The following is a 19779-nucleotide window of genomic DNA, read 5'->3' as shown; positions in this document are numbered from 1 at the left end:
CAGGATTATCTGGTTTTATTAAGTCATGCTTCCAATTCAAAAACTATTTTTTACATCTTCGTTGAGTGCAGGCGGTGAGACGAGCACACCCAATGCTATACCCTGACACGGACCCTAAATATACATGGTGCAGAGTGTAGGATCTATCGTATGTCTAACGTGTAGCTCTCAAAAAATGGAACTACGCATAGTGATGGCAGTGCAAAATATGTGATTAGTCGGATTGGCATCTGTGACTAGTGTGGGAAGTAAAGTCAAGGGGGTGGAGTGAGGCCCTTGGCATGAGAGTTTACGAGTGTCAACAAGGAGCTCTGGATATATATTTTTGTTTTGTGTTTAATTTATGATTAAAATTGTAGAATGTTCACTGTTTCTCACTTTTTATTGTCCTTGAAAGACTGTGAGTTTGAGCTACAGTTGCATTGCACACATTTGTGACATAAACTCAAAACACCAGAAAAGAAACTTAACACAGTGGAACATTGAAACAGCACAGCCTTCTAGCGTTTTGGAAGTGTTATTGCAGCACAGACTGAATGCAATTATGAATGTTCACAACAACATCAACCATGTGCCATGGGCTATGGTGATCACTCGATACTGAAGTATAAATCAGGTTTAAACGAATAGTCCACCCCAAAATTCTACATTTAAAGAGCCCCTATTATGCATTAAAAAAGGTCACATTTTTGTTTTGGGGGTCTCCAACAACAGGCTGATATGCATGCAAGGTCAATAAATACTTTCATTGTCTTATAATATGCATTTATTTTTACCTAATTATCCCAGAGACTCCCATATGATTCGTTCAGGGATTCATTTGTTCCCAAACCCCTCCTTATTGATAGGTAAATGATTGGTTTGATAACCAAGTCTATTAGGATTGGTCGACTGCTTTCAGTGTTCAGTCTTGAGTTCAATTCAACAATTTAATTTACACATAAAAATCCTAAATAGTTTCCTTAATGACAACAATGATGTAAAATGTGAATCTAATCAGCAACAGTTATCTAATGGTCAACCAGTCAACAGAGTCTGAACTGATCTGCGTTTTCCTTGTTGTAGGCGATTGACTCATTATTCCAAGTTACAAGTTTTTGACAATCCTTTTTTTCCTTTCTGAATACAAATTAGGAGCAGTGTACTTGACAAACAAGCAGCTAAATTTAAAAGAATGTCCAAGGATGTCAATATTTCTCACTCATATTTGTACATTTAAAAAGGTTCAACTAAATCTGAGTTTAGAAGAAAAGCAAGCCTGATCAATAGCCTAGGACAATGTGTGTTTGTGTTTACCTGTCAACTCACTGGCTTCAAAGTTGAGCAGACCAGACCAGACCAGTGCAGTAGTACAAATGTAAGCCCTACCACATTAAAAAATCCAATAATAGGCTAGTTAACTGTACTTTTTATGGCTCAAATGTATGCGATAAATATGCACTCAAGCATTGAACGGGTCGGTTATTTTGCTACAAATTTTTCTGCAATTTCTCGGAGCATTCCTATTGTGCGCCCTTTACTCTTCCTTTCTCCTGGGCTGCTTTAGCTCATTTCCCGCGCATTTAGCTTGAAAAAAATCTATTTAAATAATAATAAAAATTCATGTTCAAATTTCATTATAAATTTAGCCAATGATTGAATCGAATTCTGAAATTATCAGTTTATTTTTGTAGGCTGTAATAAATTTAAATAATATATATATTTTTTGTATTTACCATGACCGATGGTCAGTCCAGGCGTGAGTGAAACAGTTTATATCGATCAAAAATATTTAAAAATATTAATTTTAGTGGGGGCCCTGCTGTGCCCATGTGCAGCTGTAATTTACTGTACAGTCCGACAGACTGGCTGCATTTACAGTTATTTCCGAACAGGCTCACTCTGCAAGGCTGCGACAAGTTAATTCTGAACGCGCGGTGGCGCTGTGTTCTTATAATTGAGACATTTTGACTACCTTCAGCGTTGTTGAGCAAAAACAACAGCTGTATATCAAAATTGATAGTCTGTCTTTATGCCCATCCTCCTCTTGTTGTAAACCTGTTTGTTGTGTTGTGTAAAGGAAAATATACTGAATATCATTTTGTTAATTTAAGAATTTTTTTCCCTGCTATGGATGTCAATTTTTAGGGGTAAAATCTCGCTTTGACAGGGATTAGCAGAACATAATATTCAGTTTATTCCATCACAACATATTAAACTAAAGTAGGCTACATAGGAAAATATATTAAGTATAACAGTTTTATAGTATAAAGTCTGAATTTAATGTTAAATGTAAAGCTGAGTTATTATAGCCTAGTCCTATTCTTAAATGAATATTCTTTTCATACTATATTTGGTGATTGCTTGAGCTTTCTTCTTAGTGAAAATTACCTTTTGTCATGCTTTATTAATCGAGTTTAACCATAAGTTTTTAGATCAATTCGTAAAAAAAACTACACTTCCCATGAACACGTGCGGCACTTTACGACAGAACTTACAGGCACTCGAGCTGACGTCACGTGCTGATACATGTGGATAAGCGGTCTGTGACACAACATTTCAATATTTTAAACTGTGTCGTATTACCTGTAGTTAACCCTGCGTTTAAGAAATAAATTTGACGCCTTACTCCTGCATTTCATTCACATGGAACGACATGAACCAGCAGTTATTTAGAAAACCTGCCGCAGCCGCCTGAATGTGCTAGCCGGATCGCTAACCCACTCTAGCAAAGAAAGTAAGTTTGTGAAATATTTCACGTCAAAACTAGTATATCACATACACATAGTCAGTGCTTAAGGGTAATCATCATGCCCCTTTAAAATAAGTACTTTATTTGTCATACAACCTGAAATCAAATATCTTTTCCAACCTTTGAAATGTTTTTGTAGTCTTCACCTACCCTGAGCCTATCTAACTTACAACTATCCCCAAGCTCTTTTCATAGCAGGGTAAAATGTGGGTTTGATTTAAACAGCAAACAGCTAATTGTGTTCATTTTATTTATATTCAATCATTAAAATTGTATTAATTTATAAAAAAAATCTATTTTGTTCTGAGTTACACTGCTACTAATAGACTAAAGAAGAATATTATTACCTAAAATCCATACATTTTTATGTACCATGGTGCAACGGACCCCAAATCTCACGGTTCGGGTCACATTATGGCTTTCTAGTCACAGATCGGACCATTTTTCAGATCGGCCAAAAAGGGGAGGAGGCAAATGTAATTTGTTTTCTATTTATTACAAAAAAAAAAAAAAAAAACAGTACTGCAAGACACTTTTGATTTTAACAAACAGAATTAAACCTGTAATCTTATTAAAAATAAAATTAAACAATCAGCTGAATAAAAATAAATTGTAAAATATTCAGTACTGTGAAGAATTGATTGTTACTGCCACTGTTCCTGATAATGCTAGACTTGTGTTATAATTTGTACAACCCATATTTATTTTTACTCATAATTTTAATAAATGATTCAGTTATTGACTAATAAAACTTGTTTCATTGCTACATGTCATTTTTGAAGAATTATTCAGGGTCATATTTTTGATGGCTGGTTGTCGCCACTCATTGGTTTAATAATGTAAATGCTGCCTACAACTTCCATTTTTGAGCGTCAAGCTAAATGCATATGACGGTCATTTTAATCGTTACCATGGGAACGAGTGGTTTTCTAAACTATTAACTGTTTTCTCAGTACTTCTGTGTTACTTGACTGTTTATTATTTCATAACTAACTCAAATGACTGAAGACTCAATCTCTTATGATTAATAAACATATGCAAATTAATATCATTTATAATTTGTTGCGTGGGTGTTAAGAACCAGATCTTTTCATGATTAATCTTGCAGCTCAGACTGAATGCATTGATGCAGACTAAACTAGTGACAGAAAACACCTTTAATGTAAGCCACCACATCCTGAATAACCTACCATAACTCCTTCCGTCATCATTATAATTTACAGGAAATCCTAAATGCTTTCATACTTGTGATTTGAATAACGCCGCTAGAGGCGATCTCTCTGTTCTCTGTGGTTGATACAAAATTTAGGATTAATTTACCAGTAAAAAAGAAAATGCATTAATCTGCAGGTCACGTGTGTTTCGATCTGTGGGTTGTAATCCGTATAATCACGGATCAACTGTGATCTTTTACACCCTTAGTATGTGGTTGCATATTCATGAACCACAATACATTAACAAATCTTATATACATTAATTAATTCCTTTCCCTTGTCCATATTACTTTCCGCAGGTAAAATCTAAATGACATGGAGAACTACAGAAAAGCAAACACAATAGAGCAGCCCTGCCCATGTCCGTTCCCCGACCTGCCCAGCGACACTCCAGAAGTTCGAGTGAAGGATGGTAGCAAAATCCGCAACCTCATGAGGTTTGCTTTAAGCCGTATGGAGGAGAAAACAGCAGCCTCGGCAGATCATGAAGGTTCAGAGGTGAGCGTTGGGACAGGGGACAATCTGTGTCGCCAAATAGTATTCACAGGCGTGGGTCAGAGCGTTGCAAAAGCAATCACGTGTGTAGAGATCATGAAACGGCGCATTCATGGGCTACATCAGCTCACTAAGCTGGCCTACCGCACACTTCAGGATGTCTGGGAGCCGCTGGAGCCTGGGGCCGGGCTGGACAGTCTCACCGTCAGCAGAAATGTACCTAGTATTTGGGTTCTTCTCTCAAGAGACTCGCTTGATAAGAACCAGCCGGGTTATCAAGCTCCAGGCTCTTTTGACGCCTTGTGGATTCAGGCTCTCAAAGAGGAAGCAGCAACTCCGAGACATGGACAGAGAAGGAAGAGGGGGGGAACTGGGACTGGACGGGCAGAAGTGGGTGGTAGGGGAAAGGGGCCGCGTAAACACCCCGGGCGACCTGGAGATACACGAAAACCTCCAGGTCATGCAGGTGGTGGACAGGAGGGAATGAACGTATGAATTATTATTGGACTTAACCTTTCATAGTTATAAATTTGTTTGTACTTGCTCAGTTTTATCTTATTTTAAAATATTTTTTGTGCCATATCATATAAAATGAAAAAAAAAGGGGTAATTTATGTAATGCATTTCTGAAAACAACCATCATAAATTGTTCACCCTCATGCCAACACAATATGATTTTGTCTTTTTTTTAATAGAACACAACATTTTTTAAGAATGAAGTTTTTTTTAATTATGCTTGCAAATGAAAAAAGTTATATGTTGTAATTGTTAGCAAGCAAGAACTTTTGTCACAGTTTTGACTTGAGGGTTTGTACATTTTTTTGTTAGCTGTTTTTTTTAATTACTTTGCTTCAAACTAAATTTCATGAAATAAATTTTCAATCAGCTGTTCTCTGTTTTATACATTAACACCGGCTTCTGTTAAAAAGGTTAATAAGAATAATCTATTCAGTATATACTGTAGTGTAATTGGATAATATCCTATATAAAGTCCTGTACAGTTGCAGTCAAACATTTTCAACCCACTTGATGTGCAAGACATTTTGCTGCCATGAACAAAATTGTATTAAAACAGTTCCTTAAAAAGCATCAATAAAGCGTTGTGCATAATTCAACTTTTGTGTGATTCTGAGGACATAAAGTTGATGTAAAAAGAAGCCACGAGAGTGTCTCTACACATTCCAAAAATATCTAAACCCTCAAAATGTAATGTTCTAGAATAACCTCAATTAAATGTTGCCTCTAAGAGCTTACAAGCTTCTGTCACATTCCTTTAGGCACAGGCTTGTACAGTTGAAGTCAGATTACCCTGTTTATTTTTTTCTGTTTAATGAAGAGAAATTTTCAACACATTTCTAAATATAATAGTTTTAATAACTCATTTCTAATAATAGATTTATTTTATCTTTGCCATGATGACAGTAAATATTATTTTACTAGATTTTTTCAAGACACTTCTAAACAGCTTAAAGTGACATTTAAAGGAATACTATGCAGGTTAGGGTAAATAGGCAAGTTGTTGTATAATGATGGTTTGTTCTGTAGATTATCGAAAAATGTAGCTCAAAGGGGCTAATACTTTTGACTTAAATGGTTTTAAAAAATGTTTTTTTTTTTTTTTTTTTTATTAAAAACTGCTTTCATTCTAGCCGAAATAAAACAAATAGGTACTGTGAAGTTTTTCTTGCTCTGTTAAACATAATTCGGGAAATGTTTGAAAAAAGAAAAAGAAATTCAAAGGGGGGCTAATAATTCTGACTTCAACTGTTTTGTAAGATTTGGATTGTATGATAATCTTGGATAAAAATATCATGGCGTTTTAATGCTCTTTTTAATGTTTGGATAAAAAAACAACAACTTTTTCTCCATTGCACACAATATGTTTTATTTTAACAAACATTTAAAATATTTTGGAACAGTAAACATGTCAGGCTAAACAATTAAAATGAATCATTGACTATTTTCATTCATTTTAAATACACAGATTCCTTCGCAACATAAAACGGCATCTTTATGTTTCTTTTCTTTGAATATAAAGTAAGCCATTGCACTGTTCAGATTTATAGCAGGCTTGGATTATGGTGTATAAGAGATTTGTTTTTCAAATGTTTCTTCCTTTTCTGCTCGAAATACTAAAAAACTAAATAAAATAGTCGTACAAAAAGTTACATATGCTATAGGAACGTTACAACAGGAAATGACTTTTACTTTTCCAAACTGCTGGAAACCTTGAAACCGGTTATTGTCCCATGTCTACATTCCTGACTGTCTTGCTGGAAAATCCTGTAATCATCAGTCTTCAGAGTTTGAGCTGTAAGCGCCACAATATTTGCTAATGTGATACAATGGGTGTGTATGAGGAAGCCGCTGTCACCATCAAGATGAATGAAATCGCTTTGAATGCCCGCACACACTTTATACGCTTTCACTTTTTGCACGTCTCTGCTGAACATATGCCTGCTTGTTCCAAACCTTATTTTTTTCCCTTTTGTTAAACACAAAGAAAGATTTCCTGAGCCATTAACATGTCTTTTCTTCCACTCATATCGTGTTTTGTGTTCAGTAAAAAAAAAAGAAAATTATTAAAGTTTAGAACCACTTGAGTGTGAGTATATGGTGAGAAAATTTTATTTTGGGAGAAATATCTTTTTAAATACAACAATATTAAATAATTAGACACAGAAGTGTTTTCAAAATTCTATAACTCTGTCTAAATATTATAAGTGTTATCACTTTATAATTCCACAAAGCTTTCACACGTGCAGATTATATAAATATTAAAAAACTCATGATTTTCAGAAAAGCTACCTTTTTATATTGTTTTAGTCCTTGGGGATTGTATAATTTAGATTATAGCTGTACATTTTCTTTTTTTAAAAGGATTTTAGATATAATTAGCTTAAATTGGAGTGTTTGAGAACAGGATGGTCCTGACGTTTTATATTTGGAAGAGCTTTTGCTGCTTTAGGACTCGGTTCAAACAAAGTTGCTGTGAATAAATTTCATGCATTTGATTTATTTCTATAAAACCCAGATATAGTCAACATTTTAAGGGAATTCAAGCTTGTTCAACGATTGTTCAACACCCAATCCTGTCTCTGGACAATTTTGAAAATCTCTCTCTCTCTCTGTCTCTCTCTCTCTCTCTCTCTCTCTCTCTCTCTGTCTGTCTGTCTGTCTCTCTGTCTGTCTGTCTGTCTATCTATATTATTTTTTTGGAAGATTTGGTTAAGATTAAGTATTTGGCACTTTTCCTTATCAGAAAAATCCAAATAGGCTTATTTTCTCATTTGCCACCAACTTCTCCAGGAAAGGAAATTTAGTAATTTGACTACCAAATATTTCTATGGAGAAAATACACAAATTTAGGATTGAAAGCTGGACCGAACATCAGTGTTTTTTTAATGGCACAGCTCAGAAAGCCTGAAGGCATGCTATCGCAGATGTTTTATATATACTGTACGGTTCTATTTAACGTTTGTTAATTTGATCAGCTGTTGGTCATAGCAGCATTAGTGAAGGACGTAAATCCAAACTTAAGTTGATGAGAAGCTTGGAAAATATTGTTATTTTGACTTGTGTTAAGCAATAAAATGAACAGCATTTCTTTCAGGGAATTTCACTTTTCACTGAAACTTATTTCATTCATTTATTTGAGTGACTAGGTGTGGATTTTAATCAAGGTGTTTGTGAGTTTTGACATTTGTAATATGAAACTTGTTGATTTTAAGACACAAATCTCTTCAGCGTCTTATGCAAATCCACATGGGGAAAGGAGAGAGGACTTTTGAATTTCAAATATTTTTTTACTGAATGAACAGAGAACGCTCTGCTTGTTCTGCTCAGATAGAGGAAGAGCACTGACCAAGATAATAAGGTAGGTTTTTAAATTATCTTTGATGCAATTATGTAAGCAAATTAATTCTTTGTTTGTTTATCTGAATATTTTGAATTGTATAAACATCTCTAAATGTATATAGTTATCACTATATAGAAAACTGTAACTACACTAATATCAATATCATATGTATATAAAACTGTTAATCTTGTTCATTATTATTGTTTTATATATTCTTTATAGCTGTACAGTTTTCTCCACAGTATATTTAATGTTTTTTTTTATTTAAAGTTATTAATATTATTATTTTGCTTTCTTAAATGTTAATCTGAGTGGCTTCTGTATAGAAATGCTTGTAATTATTCATGGTAAATGAATTCCTGTCTAAATATGAGTATGCATGCATTAAATTAGCCAAAAATTATAGGAAAAGCGGTATTTACATAGTAATCATTTATATTTCAAAAATAAAGTATCACAACTAACAAAACAGCAAAAAAGGTCCTAAACTTAATAAGATGATGATAAATGTTTTCTAATATATCTGGAGTAATGAATACATTTATATTTATTTATTTATAACTTATTTATTTTACAATATCGAATTATTTTACATCTCAGTAATATTTCACAGAATATATTTTTACCAACCTAAAACTGGGGGCAAATGAGAGACAAAAATATTGAAAACAGATGTTTTACATATTAAAACATTGCAAAATAGTCTTGTTTCAGCACTAGTTTGACTAACTCAAACAAGACCGTCCTCATTGTTTTTTTCTTTTTTTTGCTTATATGTTAATTTTGTACAGTAAACACACTATGTAGATCAGCCGATTGTATTTGATCATAATTAGTCTTTTTTTTTTTTTGCACAGAAGTACACTGGTCGCTGAAGGAGGAACTGCCGAGGCTGAAAACAATCATGTTGGCTGTTCTGTTGACCGCTTTAATGTTTAGTCAAGGTATGTCATATATTCAGTGAAATCTCATGTATGGTTGCCTTTTTAAAGGTATGTACTAGTGGTGCACCAATACCAGTTTTGACATTATTAACATTTCAAATTCAGAATTTTATTCTTAATCAAACAGATTTTTTTGCTCCTCAATTCTTGTGTTAATATCAAGTACCAAAGTTTTATTCCAGAAAAGTAGTTACAAAGTGACTGCACGTGCACCTCGCGAAACAGACGAGGCTTTTATACTTTCCGCATTCGCCATTGTGATATTCTTTACAACGACAGGGGGAGGTCAAAAGAAACTGACAGTAAAGTCAGACAGATAAACAGAAGTTGGACGTTTCCGGAACTACGTCATATCATTAATATCATTCAATATTTTAAACTTATTATTTTTATTGTTTTTATCATTTATTTTAATGATTATAAGCATTTTTGTAACCATTCAAGATTTTTTTTATATCAAACTTTGATGCATCACTTGCTTTTGTTCATATCTCGGACAGTTTTACCTTTTAAAGTTTATTTAAATATTAATGACAGCAGAACATGAACATCAGTTAACGAAAAACGTATACTTACAAAAAAAAAAAAAACAATAACAATGTTTTATTAAAGATTTAGTCCGCTTCACAATTCACACATTACTGTCTGACTAGTTTCTGTCCTCTACTTATGCTAAAAAGGTAATTATGGTACAACATTCTAAACCAGGGGTCACCAATCTCGGTCCTGGAGGGCCGGTGGAGATAAAATCTGCAGGACACCGGCCCTCCAGGAACAAGTTTGGTGACCCCTGTTCTAGACCATTATCACCAATAAAGCCTAGAAAAACAGGGCATCAGTACACTGTAAACCTTTAGGTTTAAATATTCCTTTCCAGTTATCAAATAAATAATTCTTTAATAACTTCATTATAGTTTTGTAACTATTAAATTGTTTTAAATTCAAAATTGCAACGTATACATCAGTGTTAAATTTATGACTGGTGGAAAAACATGTTTCTGTAATTGTATACCTGGGTCTCCACTTTTGTCACGACCACTTTTGGCTTTAACAGAACTATCCCTCAGGTTTTTCCAAACCTTTTAACAAAAACTTACTCCTTTCCCATGGCTGTTGCAATTTCTGCTGAAATTCAAGAATTATTGATCATCTGGTTATCTCTATGATCACGGATCATAAAGATGTCTGTACAGTCGTACTGTTTTAGACTAAATCTCTTCAGAGTGTTTCATGTTCAACTCAAATTAAATGTGGCGCCACGTGCACTGTTCGCTCAAGTCTCAAAAAATGCCGTGTGCACCATTATCCGCAAACTCTGCTATTACGTCACATTCGCCGTGCGCACTCAAGCGAACAAGCGAACGCGTCGAGTATAAACCAGGTCCCCTCTCTGATGCTCTTTGGCATAGAAAAAAAGCATCAAATCTACTCTTTCCCACAGACTACTCCGTCCTTCCTAGGCAGGTGCCAGTGGAGGCAACGCCCTGCCTAAAGTGTTCCCCACTGGCCTTGGAAAATCTTACCTGTCTTTGGGTCGACGCCTCATGCACACTCCATTTCATTTTGAGCACAATTATCACCGCTTTTGTTTCTGTTTAAACACACTTGTTTGTTATATTTGGATCTTGTGTTTGGAAGCTGTCATCAAGACTAATTACCACCAAAGGGATCCTCCAACATTGATCACTGAATTATCTGCAATTCGGCGCTTTACCATAACACACATGCAGCATAACAAAATGCAATGACACATAATTAGAAAGATACAAACACACACAGCAGTTTTAAAAGTTACATCCCAAATTAAACTAGAGTATGCAATAACCAAATCTCCATCATTCATTTTGTCTAGTTAAAATCTTATCCTTTTCAACAAGAGCTTGTTGAGCTTTAACAACATGTTTATCTTTCCTTTGCATCAACGACATTAGTATGTCATCCAGTTTTGGTAATTCAAAGATAAGTCATACAAAATGAAGTATTATTAGTTGGACAAAAGGTCTGGGGACTGCCTATAAAGACAGAGAATTGATCCACGATTGTGGTAATACATGTTTTCTTGTCAGAAACTATTACTCTAAGGAAATTATCTTGAACATGAGTTAAGTTATTTTCACATGATTCATAGTTTGCCTGAGGTGTTACACACAATGGCTGTTTTTCCAAAGCATCCTGCTCACAGGTTCAATTTTTATTCTTATTCCAAGCCATTCTCCTGATGGCAACTGAGTGACAAATCTAGGTAAGATCTTTCTTTCTTTCAACACATTACCCTGTAGTATTCCTAGATTTTACACAATTACAATTTTTTTCAAACATATTTTCTCTTTGGAAAACTGGTATGAAAACCGTCAAGAGCATAGCAAACATTTGTCTCATAAAACAACTCAATCTATTTTAGCTATTCCCAGCAGAACAGGCCCAAGAAGTATCGTTAGCATTACTAATCTTTCTCTTTCTTATTATTAATTAATCTTTCGCTTTCTCTTTGGCATTGCTCATCCAGATCTGGGGACCAGGCTGTAAAATTTATTAGGAGTGGAACATGGATCCATTGAATGTTGTTGACCATTGAATTGTTCCTTTATATGGTTTTGTTACTACGCCAGAGGGGGATGGTTGCATTTCTGGGCATTTTTGCATTGTCACTGTCATTGGCAGAACCACTGTGAGGATCCATTGCCACATCGCTTCTAGTTAATAATCCTGCCACATATATGCAGAAATAAAATAATATTGTCTGCCCCCGCACCCCCTATTTTTTCTTCTTTTCCAGCATAACACATGAAACCATATATACATTAAAACAAGTAAAAAAAATAAAAAAAAAACCAATAAAGATACACATGTTATGTATACGGTGTTATTTCCTATACAGGGTCTATAGGATTGTCTTCTGAATGTTTGTAGGGTTTCATTTGATCAGCGTGGAACCATTTCTTCATCCGTTCTCTATTTTTTGTCTCATGACAGAGCTTCTCTACTTTCATTCCAGTAACTTTGTATGATGCAAGCAAAGCTTGCAGCGCATTAGCAATTTTTCCTTTTTTCTTCTTAGGCGCTTTATGGTAATTGAGAAATGGCCCATTCATATGGATTCTCAGTATTTTTTTCTATTCCATCAAGCAGTCCCTGAGTGCCATGCTTCGCAATGTATTTAACTGTTTCAACTGTCAAGATAAATGAGATGAACAGAATTCCTTTTGGTCAGCAGATGGTTCTTGATGGCTTCCTGCCGCTCTCATGCAACAAGAAGTAAATTATCATTCCAAAGGCATGATTTAATTGCTTAAATAATTTACTTGAGGAACTCTCCTCTCTGTGATAATTAATCTATTTGATCATTTAGGAGCATTAAACACTTGTAAAACAAAGTAGAAGTTAGGTCAAGGCAGACTAATTTCTTACAATACTTACACTCTGCAGTATGCATGTGTTTATTTCCTCATTACAAACAAGCATTTCACAATAGACACTAACAGAAAATACAATAAAACAGACCTTTTGCCTCTTCAGGGGTGGCGCTGAATAATAAATGTATGTCCTCTATGGTCATGCATTGCTGCCGGCTTTACATATATCCAGATTTTTATTCTATGGCACTTTTAATCTCTGTGATCAGCATTGGTGTATCAACAATAATTCGGAAATTATGGTTTTATTTATTTATTTATTTGAATAAAAAGAACAATCATTATGTGTTGCAGGGCTTTCAATGGACAGCCGTGGGACGAGTTTCATCACAGCATTCCCCGAGAACGTTGCCTTTTATTTTCAAAAGACCTATAACCTATTGAAAATCACCACCCTTCACCCAAACACGGCTGTCAGTGTCATTGAAATGGCGAGTGGCAACATCACCAATTCAGCCGCTGGCAACAACGGAACCATTTTGACTTTGAATTTCTCAAAGGATGCTGAAGAATACCAGTTTGCATTCTCCAATAAGTCTATTCGAATCACCAGCGATAAAAACATCACAGTGCTTTCTATGAGTGGATGGGAGGGTCGATTTCAGTCCCGTGTTGTTCAGCCTGATCAAAACCTCAGAACGGTGTATCAGATCCCTGCTCTAAACTACACCAAGATTGCTGCATCCTTTAACCTTTCAGTGGCATCAAATGTCACGTTTCTCAATTTTAGGCTGATGATTATCAATGCAGTGGACGGAGACAACAGCGTCACCATTAAATATGGAGACGGAAGTGGACAAAGCCAAGATACCATAGCACTTGGCCCTTTTGAACTCTTCCAGATGCAGATTAATGGGTCGGAGGGAGAAATAACTGCGACGGATGAAGTGGCTGTGATTCTGACCCATCCCTGCTTGGATACTGTTAACTGCTCATGCAACATGGTGGTGAACCAGCTCAAACCCCAAGTATCTGATAGAAAGGTTGCCAGATTCCCTGTGCCATCTATTTTTGGTGTCAAGCAGCTGTTTGTGACAACAAATCAAGCCTTCAAAGTCTGTCAGGGTGTATTTAATGATGCAAATAGTATTCAAGTCCAAAAGTCTGTAGACATCTTGCCCCTCTTTCCAAATTTCCTGAGCTCGGCCTTGCTTATTTCTACCAACATTGGTGTTTCCCTCCGACTGATCAGTCCAGGACTCATTCTTGACCTCATGCCGACAAGCATGTTTTCTGGCTGCTTTCTGGTAGACTTCAACTCTTCACGCTCTGGAGCTTTGGTGATTGCTAATACATCCAGCACTACTGGGGTGAAAATGAACGATCAGCCTTTAAATGTCATATGGTACCCTTTGAATGGCACCGAGTACTCTTGGGCTTTGGTGGAGGCACAAGTCATTGGAACCATCTGGCATCCGAATACAAAGATTGGTGTATATATGACACAACGCTTGGATTCCAACATCATCTATGGCAGCCAAGCAGTAGCTTTAAATATGGACTTAGGTAAGTGTTATCTGTCTGTCTGTCTGTCTGTCTGTCTGTCTATCTATCTATCTATGTATCTATCTATCTATCTATCTATCTATCTATGATTGAGTAAATAGTAATTTTATTCAATCAGATTGGGCAATAAAGCAAATTTTCATGTCCATTGGCTGATTTGTATAAATAATTGCTGCTAACCAGGGCCAATAATGGTGGAATGCAGGAAAGAAATTGTTTCCAGTCACACTGTAGTAGTATTTAAAGTGATAATTCACCCAAAACTGAAAAATCTGCCATTTACTCAGCCTTCACTTGTTCCAAACCTGTTTAAGTTAGTTTTTTTTTCTGTTGAACACAAAGGAAGATATTTTAAAGAATGTTGGAAACCTGTAACCATTGACTCCCACAGTAAAACAGCCACTAATTATTGATATTAGCTGAAATTTTGTATCAGTTTATCTTTAATATACAAGCCTTTAAATTCATGCAAGACATTATGCTGTTACTTTGCTTTTGCTGCTGTTGTTGAATACAAAGTATTTGTTTGTGTGTTTCTAGATCAGAATGGCTGTCTGCTGACTCCGGAGATATTTGTGCTTGGTCAGGACAGCATGAACTGGTCCATGTCCCTTCAGTACTGCTCAGATAAGTATGACCAGCTCGCCACACTCAATGCTAAATCTGCACAGGATAAGATGGTCTTGAACATGTCACTGATACAACCCACGTTGGGCTGGATTGGTCTACGCCGCAGCCTGTTCACGACTGAGTGGTACTGGAGCAACAATGTGAATGTGAACTTCACTTTCTGGGAGCTCGGACAGCCTGATAAACCAGAGAAAGGCTTGTGCGCTTCGGTTGCGCTGGACCCTAGCAAGAAGTTCACATGGCAGAGTGCACGCTGCTGCTCTGAAAATAAACCCGTGTGCTATAGTGGCCAAAAATATTTCATTTACAGTCGTACTACAAAACAAATGTTGTCTTAAGTGGAAAATAACTAAAGCGAAATACAAAAATATTCAAGTTACACTTTCAGAACTGTATGTTCTGTAACCAGTGGAGATTTTTTACATGCTCAGAATTGATCTGGCTATTTATAATTATCGCCAATATTACAGTAGATTTAGAAAAAATGTGGTGGCTTTGACAATCGTCTAGCATATGTAAGAGTAAAAAGAATACTTATACTGCTCATTTATTTGTAGATTAAATAGAAATATTATTGCCTTGTTAGATGCTAGTGTAGAAGTTGGGATGTACTTGAAGTATATACAGACTAAGATTTAAATACTGAATATAATTAAAGTATGTCAACTGAACAACACTTCTATAGACTTGTGTGCACAATTTGTTTTATGCAGAGAACATGACTTCTTCACAAAATCCCTGAATGATAATAATTATGATCTGATGTGAATGCAGGGACAGACCAATATTGTGAAAGCATAACATCACAACATAAAAAACAATGATTTTCCATATTGGAACTTCTTAAAAATCTCATTTACGAAGCAAAACAACAACAAACTTCAATTAGTGGTGCTGGGATGTGTAGATCAACTATTAGTCCAGTATACACTACTTCTAGACAGAAACAGGTTATTTTTATATTCATTTATTTTTTATGACTAAGACTTTAAAGAGCACCTTTTATACCCTTTTTTTTTTTTTTTTTTAGATCAGAACAGAATGTGTCTGTGAAGTTTCAGCTCAAAACACCCATCAGATTATTTATTATATCATTCAGAATATTAACGTTTTCAGCTCTAAACACCATTGTAGCTGTTTTTGTTGCCTGTGCATTTAATGCTAGTTCTCCCCGCCCACCATTCCCACATGCCTGTCAGAATCTCCGCCTCGGCTGCGTCAGATAAACAGCACAGTGACAGACATGAAGGAAGCAGTTCTCGCAAAACGTTTGTGCGAAATACTACAGTAAGAACTTTCCCAATGATTATTTGATGTATTTGTTGTGGAGTTAGTTCAAGTCTTTCTGCAACAATGAGTTACAAAGTTCACACATGCAGTGCAAACGTTTAACTGCATGGCAAATGTGACAGGATACATGTAAATATCCACTGCTGTTTGGATATTTGTTGTTTATGGACAATAAATCTAATTTAATGTCCACAAACCGGGATTGAAGCATCTTTTTTTATAATTGTACTGACACACAGTACTGAAACTGATAAAGTAATGTTGGTAAAATCAATGTTATTCATTCAATATTGTTTTAAACACGTTTAAAACTTGTAAAACTCATTCTTGATCACATTTGATAATGATTGATGATCACAGCGAGCTCAACAGATTTTTAATCCCAGTTGCTTTACGCAAGTCCTGAGTTATTGATATGATTATATGCGTTACTACCTAATGTGCGTCTGTCAATCAAATCAGTGGACAGGGAAACCGCACCCCTACATCACATTAAGGTCAGTCTCAAAATGGGAGGAATTTGGATCTTGTTTGAACGTCATGAAATAAAAAAAAGAGATTCAATGTATTTACTTTACACCAATATGACTGTGGTCATACTCTACCTACACACAGTTCTGTCTAAACAGCTTACAAAGGATGATTTTCATCATAGGTGCCCTTTAATATGTTAATGTTATTCATTTATTATAATTAACCCAATTCATTTCCAAACCCGTATTTATTTTTAAATGTCATTCATTAGCTGCATTATTATTCATCACTGATTTAACACATAAATGCACAAGTAGATGAATAAGAACATTTTAATAGTTAGCCATTTCAGGTTCACACAGTAAGGGATTATATTATCCCGTCAGGTCAGACAGAGTCGTAATCTTGTCTCATCTCAAAAGAGGAAGATTTATTTTTAGGCTATACATTATTAACAAGACAAAAGCCTTGAGAAACAGTTTTGAAGACCAGTGTTTTGTCGTTTTTTTTAGTGCTCTGCTCCACTAAACGTCTTTTTGAGCAGCCAAGCTCCCACACCCAGAGCCAAAATCAGTTTGGTAGCGAGTGCCAGAGCAAGAAGCAGCACCACAAGAGAGAATGAGCTCCTTGCGCTTAACTTCTCAGGGCTCGGGCACAGAAGGTAGAGTGTGGCTTGATCTTTCCCCAGAGAGTTTGAAGCCGCACAGATGTACTGACCTCCTGGCTGGACGTCCAGCAGTTGACTTGAAGCACGGTATTGTCCTGCAGTGTCTTGAGAAAGTGGGAATGCAGCGTCTCCATCCAGAACTCCATTTGGTGCAATCCATTGAACATCAGGAAGGGGGGAACCCTGAACCTCACACACTGCTTTAAAGCCAGATATTTCGCTCCCCTCAGCTGACAAACTCAGGATTCGTGGTGCAGCTGGAAAATGAGCAACATAAAAATAGAACCAGAAATTGAGAATAGATTAATGAGAATGGCCTAATTATTTTGTCTTGTCAGCAAACAGCATTTGACCTAATAAAATGTATTTGCCATGATACTACTTTAAGTCTATGTGAAATCTAAATTAACAATGTTTATTTTGCTAGTGTTTATTGTTATTCTTTATGTGAACTATTAATCAGTGCAATTTAATTCACAAAAGTGGTTTGTTTTGGTAATCTTCGGTCAAAGTCTGACAATTGCGTCAGCGCATGAAGTGGTGTTTTTTTCTCTGTTGAAATCAGTTTGATGGCTTCTTGATTGTTAACCACAGCCATCTTACACTCAAAAAAAGTACTATTGTTGCTTTTTCAAACTACTTATTCAATAGGAGTTGAATCAACACAAGTCTTAAGGTTTTTTATGACAACCTAATTGTTTTATATTCAATCCACTTAAGTTTGTAAAAATGATTAAGTTAACTTGATCGATTTGTGTTGGGTCAACATGAAGAAATTGTGTGGAACCCAGCATTTTTTACAAACCCAGTTAGTTTGCTACTAGGGAATGATGTGCAAAAGGTAAAACCACGGCCCCTACTTAATATTCCAATCAGTTGGAAGTACATCAACATATTGAAATGCCTCAGTAACTTTCAGTTCACGCTAATTTTAAATAGATAATCACCCAAAATTATAAATATCGTGATCATTTTCTCAATCGTGTCGCCACAAAAAAAAAAAAAAACTTGTGGATTCAAATCACTTAAGGTTGAGCAAATGGTCAGTAAACTTGAATTATTTGTGAATTATCCTAATAACAGTAAAAATGTAGTTTGTAAACAGTCTTGTTGACAACAGATTTGTAATCCATTTTCATTACAAAAATGGGAAGATGTTTTGTATACCTACAGTACAGTCACTGTGATTTAATAATTACAATATGAACCTTTTAGCTTTCTTGGATATTGTTATAATTCATAAAAGAGTTACACGCAAGTTTACTCTGTTATTTTTAGGCCCTGGCTGGCTCCATTTTTCAGTTTATAAGAATTTAAACTGGGACAAACCTGATGAGCTGATTTAAACCTGAAAGGAGAAATGAAAATTCTTTATTTTTAGGGGCCATTTCTATTTCACTGTGATTAGAGGTTATATAGGTTTTAACATGTTGTCTAAAGTGTAAATCTTGCTGGCGAAATTAGTTTTAGTTTTGGTAGCTGACACTGTAAAGGTGCCTTATTAAATGGTGGAAGTGCAACAATATCTGAGTTAAACTAATGTTTTTCATTGGGCGTCATTAACATTGAGTCTACACAATATAGGCTACTTGAAAATGATAAATGAAGGGTTATTTTAAAATCCAGTAAACATACAGAATGGTTAATGTTGATTGTCTATCTATCTATCTATCTATCTATCTATCTATCTATCTATCTATCTATCTATCTATCTATCTATCTATCTATCTATCTATCTATCTATCTATCTATCTATCTATCTATCTATCTATCTATCTATCTATCTATCTATCTATCTATCTATCTATCTATTTATCTATCTATCTGTCTATCTATCTGTGTCTGTCCGTCCGTCCGTCCGTCCGTGTCTATCTATCTTTAATCCTTTAAAGTCAGCATAAACTCACTGTAAAAAATGCAGGGTTCCACACAGTTCCTTCTTGTCCCAAAACAAATCCATTAAGTTAACTTACATTTTTGCATTTAAGAACATAAAACAATCAAGTTATCCCTAAAAAAGCTTCAGAATTGGGTTGTTTCAACTCATTTTAAATAAGTTGTTTAAACAATTCTTGAGATTTCATTGGAACAACTTAATTTTATTATGTTCAATCCAAATAATTTGTTAATAATAATAATTTGTTTGCATTTTCTTTAAAGTGTAGTAGCAAACTAACTGGGTTTGTAAAAAAAAAAAACCCACTGGGTTCCAAACGATTCCTTCATGTAGTCCCAACACAAATCAATCAAGTTAACCTAATCGTTTTTACAAACTTAAGTGGAGTGAAAAATTTAACTGTCCCTAAAAAAGACTTAAACTTGTGTTGGTTCAACTCATAATAAACAAGCAGCGAAAGTAGTTTTTTGAGTGTAAGATGGACGTCGTTGAGAATTTTATGGTTGAAGCTGTCAAACTGACGTCAGCAGAGAAAAACCACCACCGCTGAAGCAAATGTTCACTGGAGTAATAAACACAAATCCAACCAATAGCACAACCATCAATAAGTTATAGTCAAGTTTGAGCCATTAAAAATATATATATTTATTTAATAATAT

General features: G+C 35.2%; 3 protein-coding genes across 7 annotated transcripts in view; 2 read left to right on the top strand and 1 right to left on the bottom strand.

Annotated features, from left to right (window-relative positions):
* The first annotated feature begins 2453 nt into the window (after positions 1-2453).
* On the top strand, positions 2454-5555 carry rpp25l (ribonuclease P/MRP 25 subunit-like). 3 transcript variants are annotated; one of them, XM_073924875.1, is made up of 3 exons: positions 2454-2521; positions 2648-2716; positions 4245-5555. In XM_073924875.1, the coding sequence occupies exon 3, from the start codon at positions 4261-4263 to the stop codon at positions 4933-4935; it is 675 nt and encodes a 224-aa protein (XP_073780976.1). In that variant the 5' UTR covers positions 2454-2521; positions 2648-2716; positions 4245-4260; the 3' UTR covers positions 4936-5555.
* A 1560-nt stretch (positions 5556-7115) lies between these two features.
* Positions 7116-16278, top strand: LOC100333000 (uncharacterized). Its single transcript, XM_002664976.6, has 4 exons — positions 7116-8317; positions 9157-9243; positions 12951-14162; positions 14703-16278. Exons 2-4 carry the CDS (start codon positions 9204-9206, stop codon positions 15128-15130), a joined length of 1680 nt encoding a protein of 559 aa, XP_002665022.1. The 5' UTR covers positions 7116-8317; positions 9157-9203; the 3' UTR covers positions 15131-16278.
* Positions 16279-16874: 596 nt separating this feature from the next.
* si:dkey-11p23.7 overlaps positions 16875-19779 on the bottom strand; it is a 55872-nt gene continuing 52967 nt past the window's right edge. For 2 of the 3 annotated variants that reach the window (XM_068213837.2, XM_073924399.1), the window contains one exon: positions 16875-17480. In XM_068213837.2, the coding sequence (XP_068069938.1) occupies positions 17065-17480 (416 nt within the window). In that variant the 3' untranslated portion in view covers positions 16875-17064. 3 annotated transcript variants of the gene reach the window in all.

The sequence above is a fragment of the Danio rerio genome, chromosome 16, assembly GCF_049306965.1.
Source record: "Danio rerio strain Tuebingen ecotype United States chromosome 16, GRCz12tu, whole genome shotgun sequence".
Taxonomy (NCBI): Eukaryota; Metazoa; Chordata; class Actinopteri; order Cypriniformes; family Danionidae; genus Danio; species Danio rerio.
This window is presented reverse-complemented; position numbering and strand designations above follow the sequence as displayed.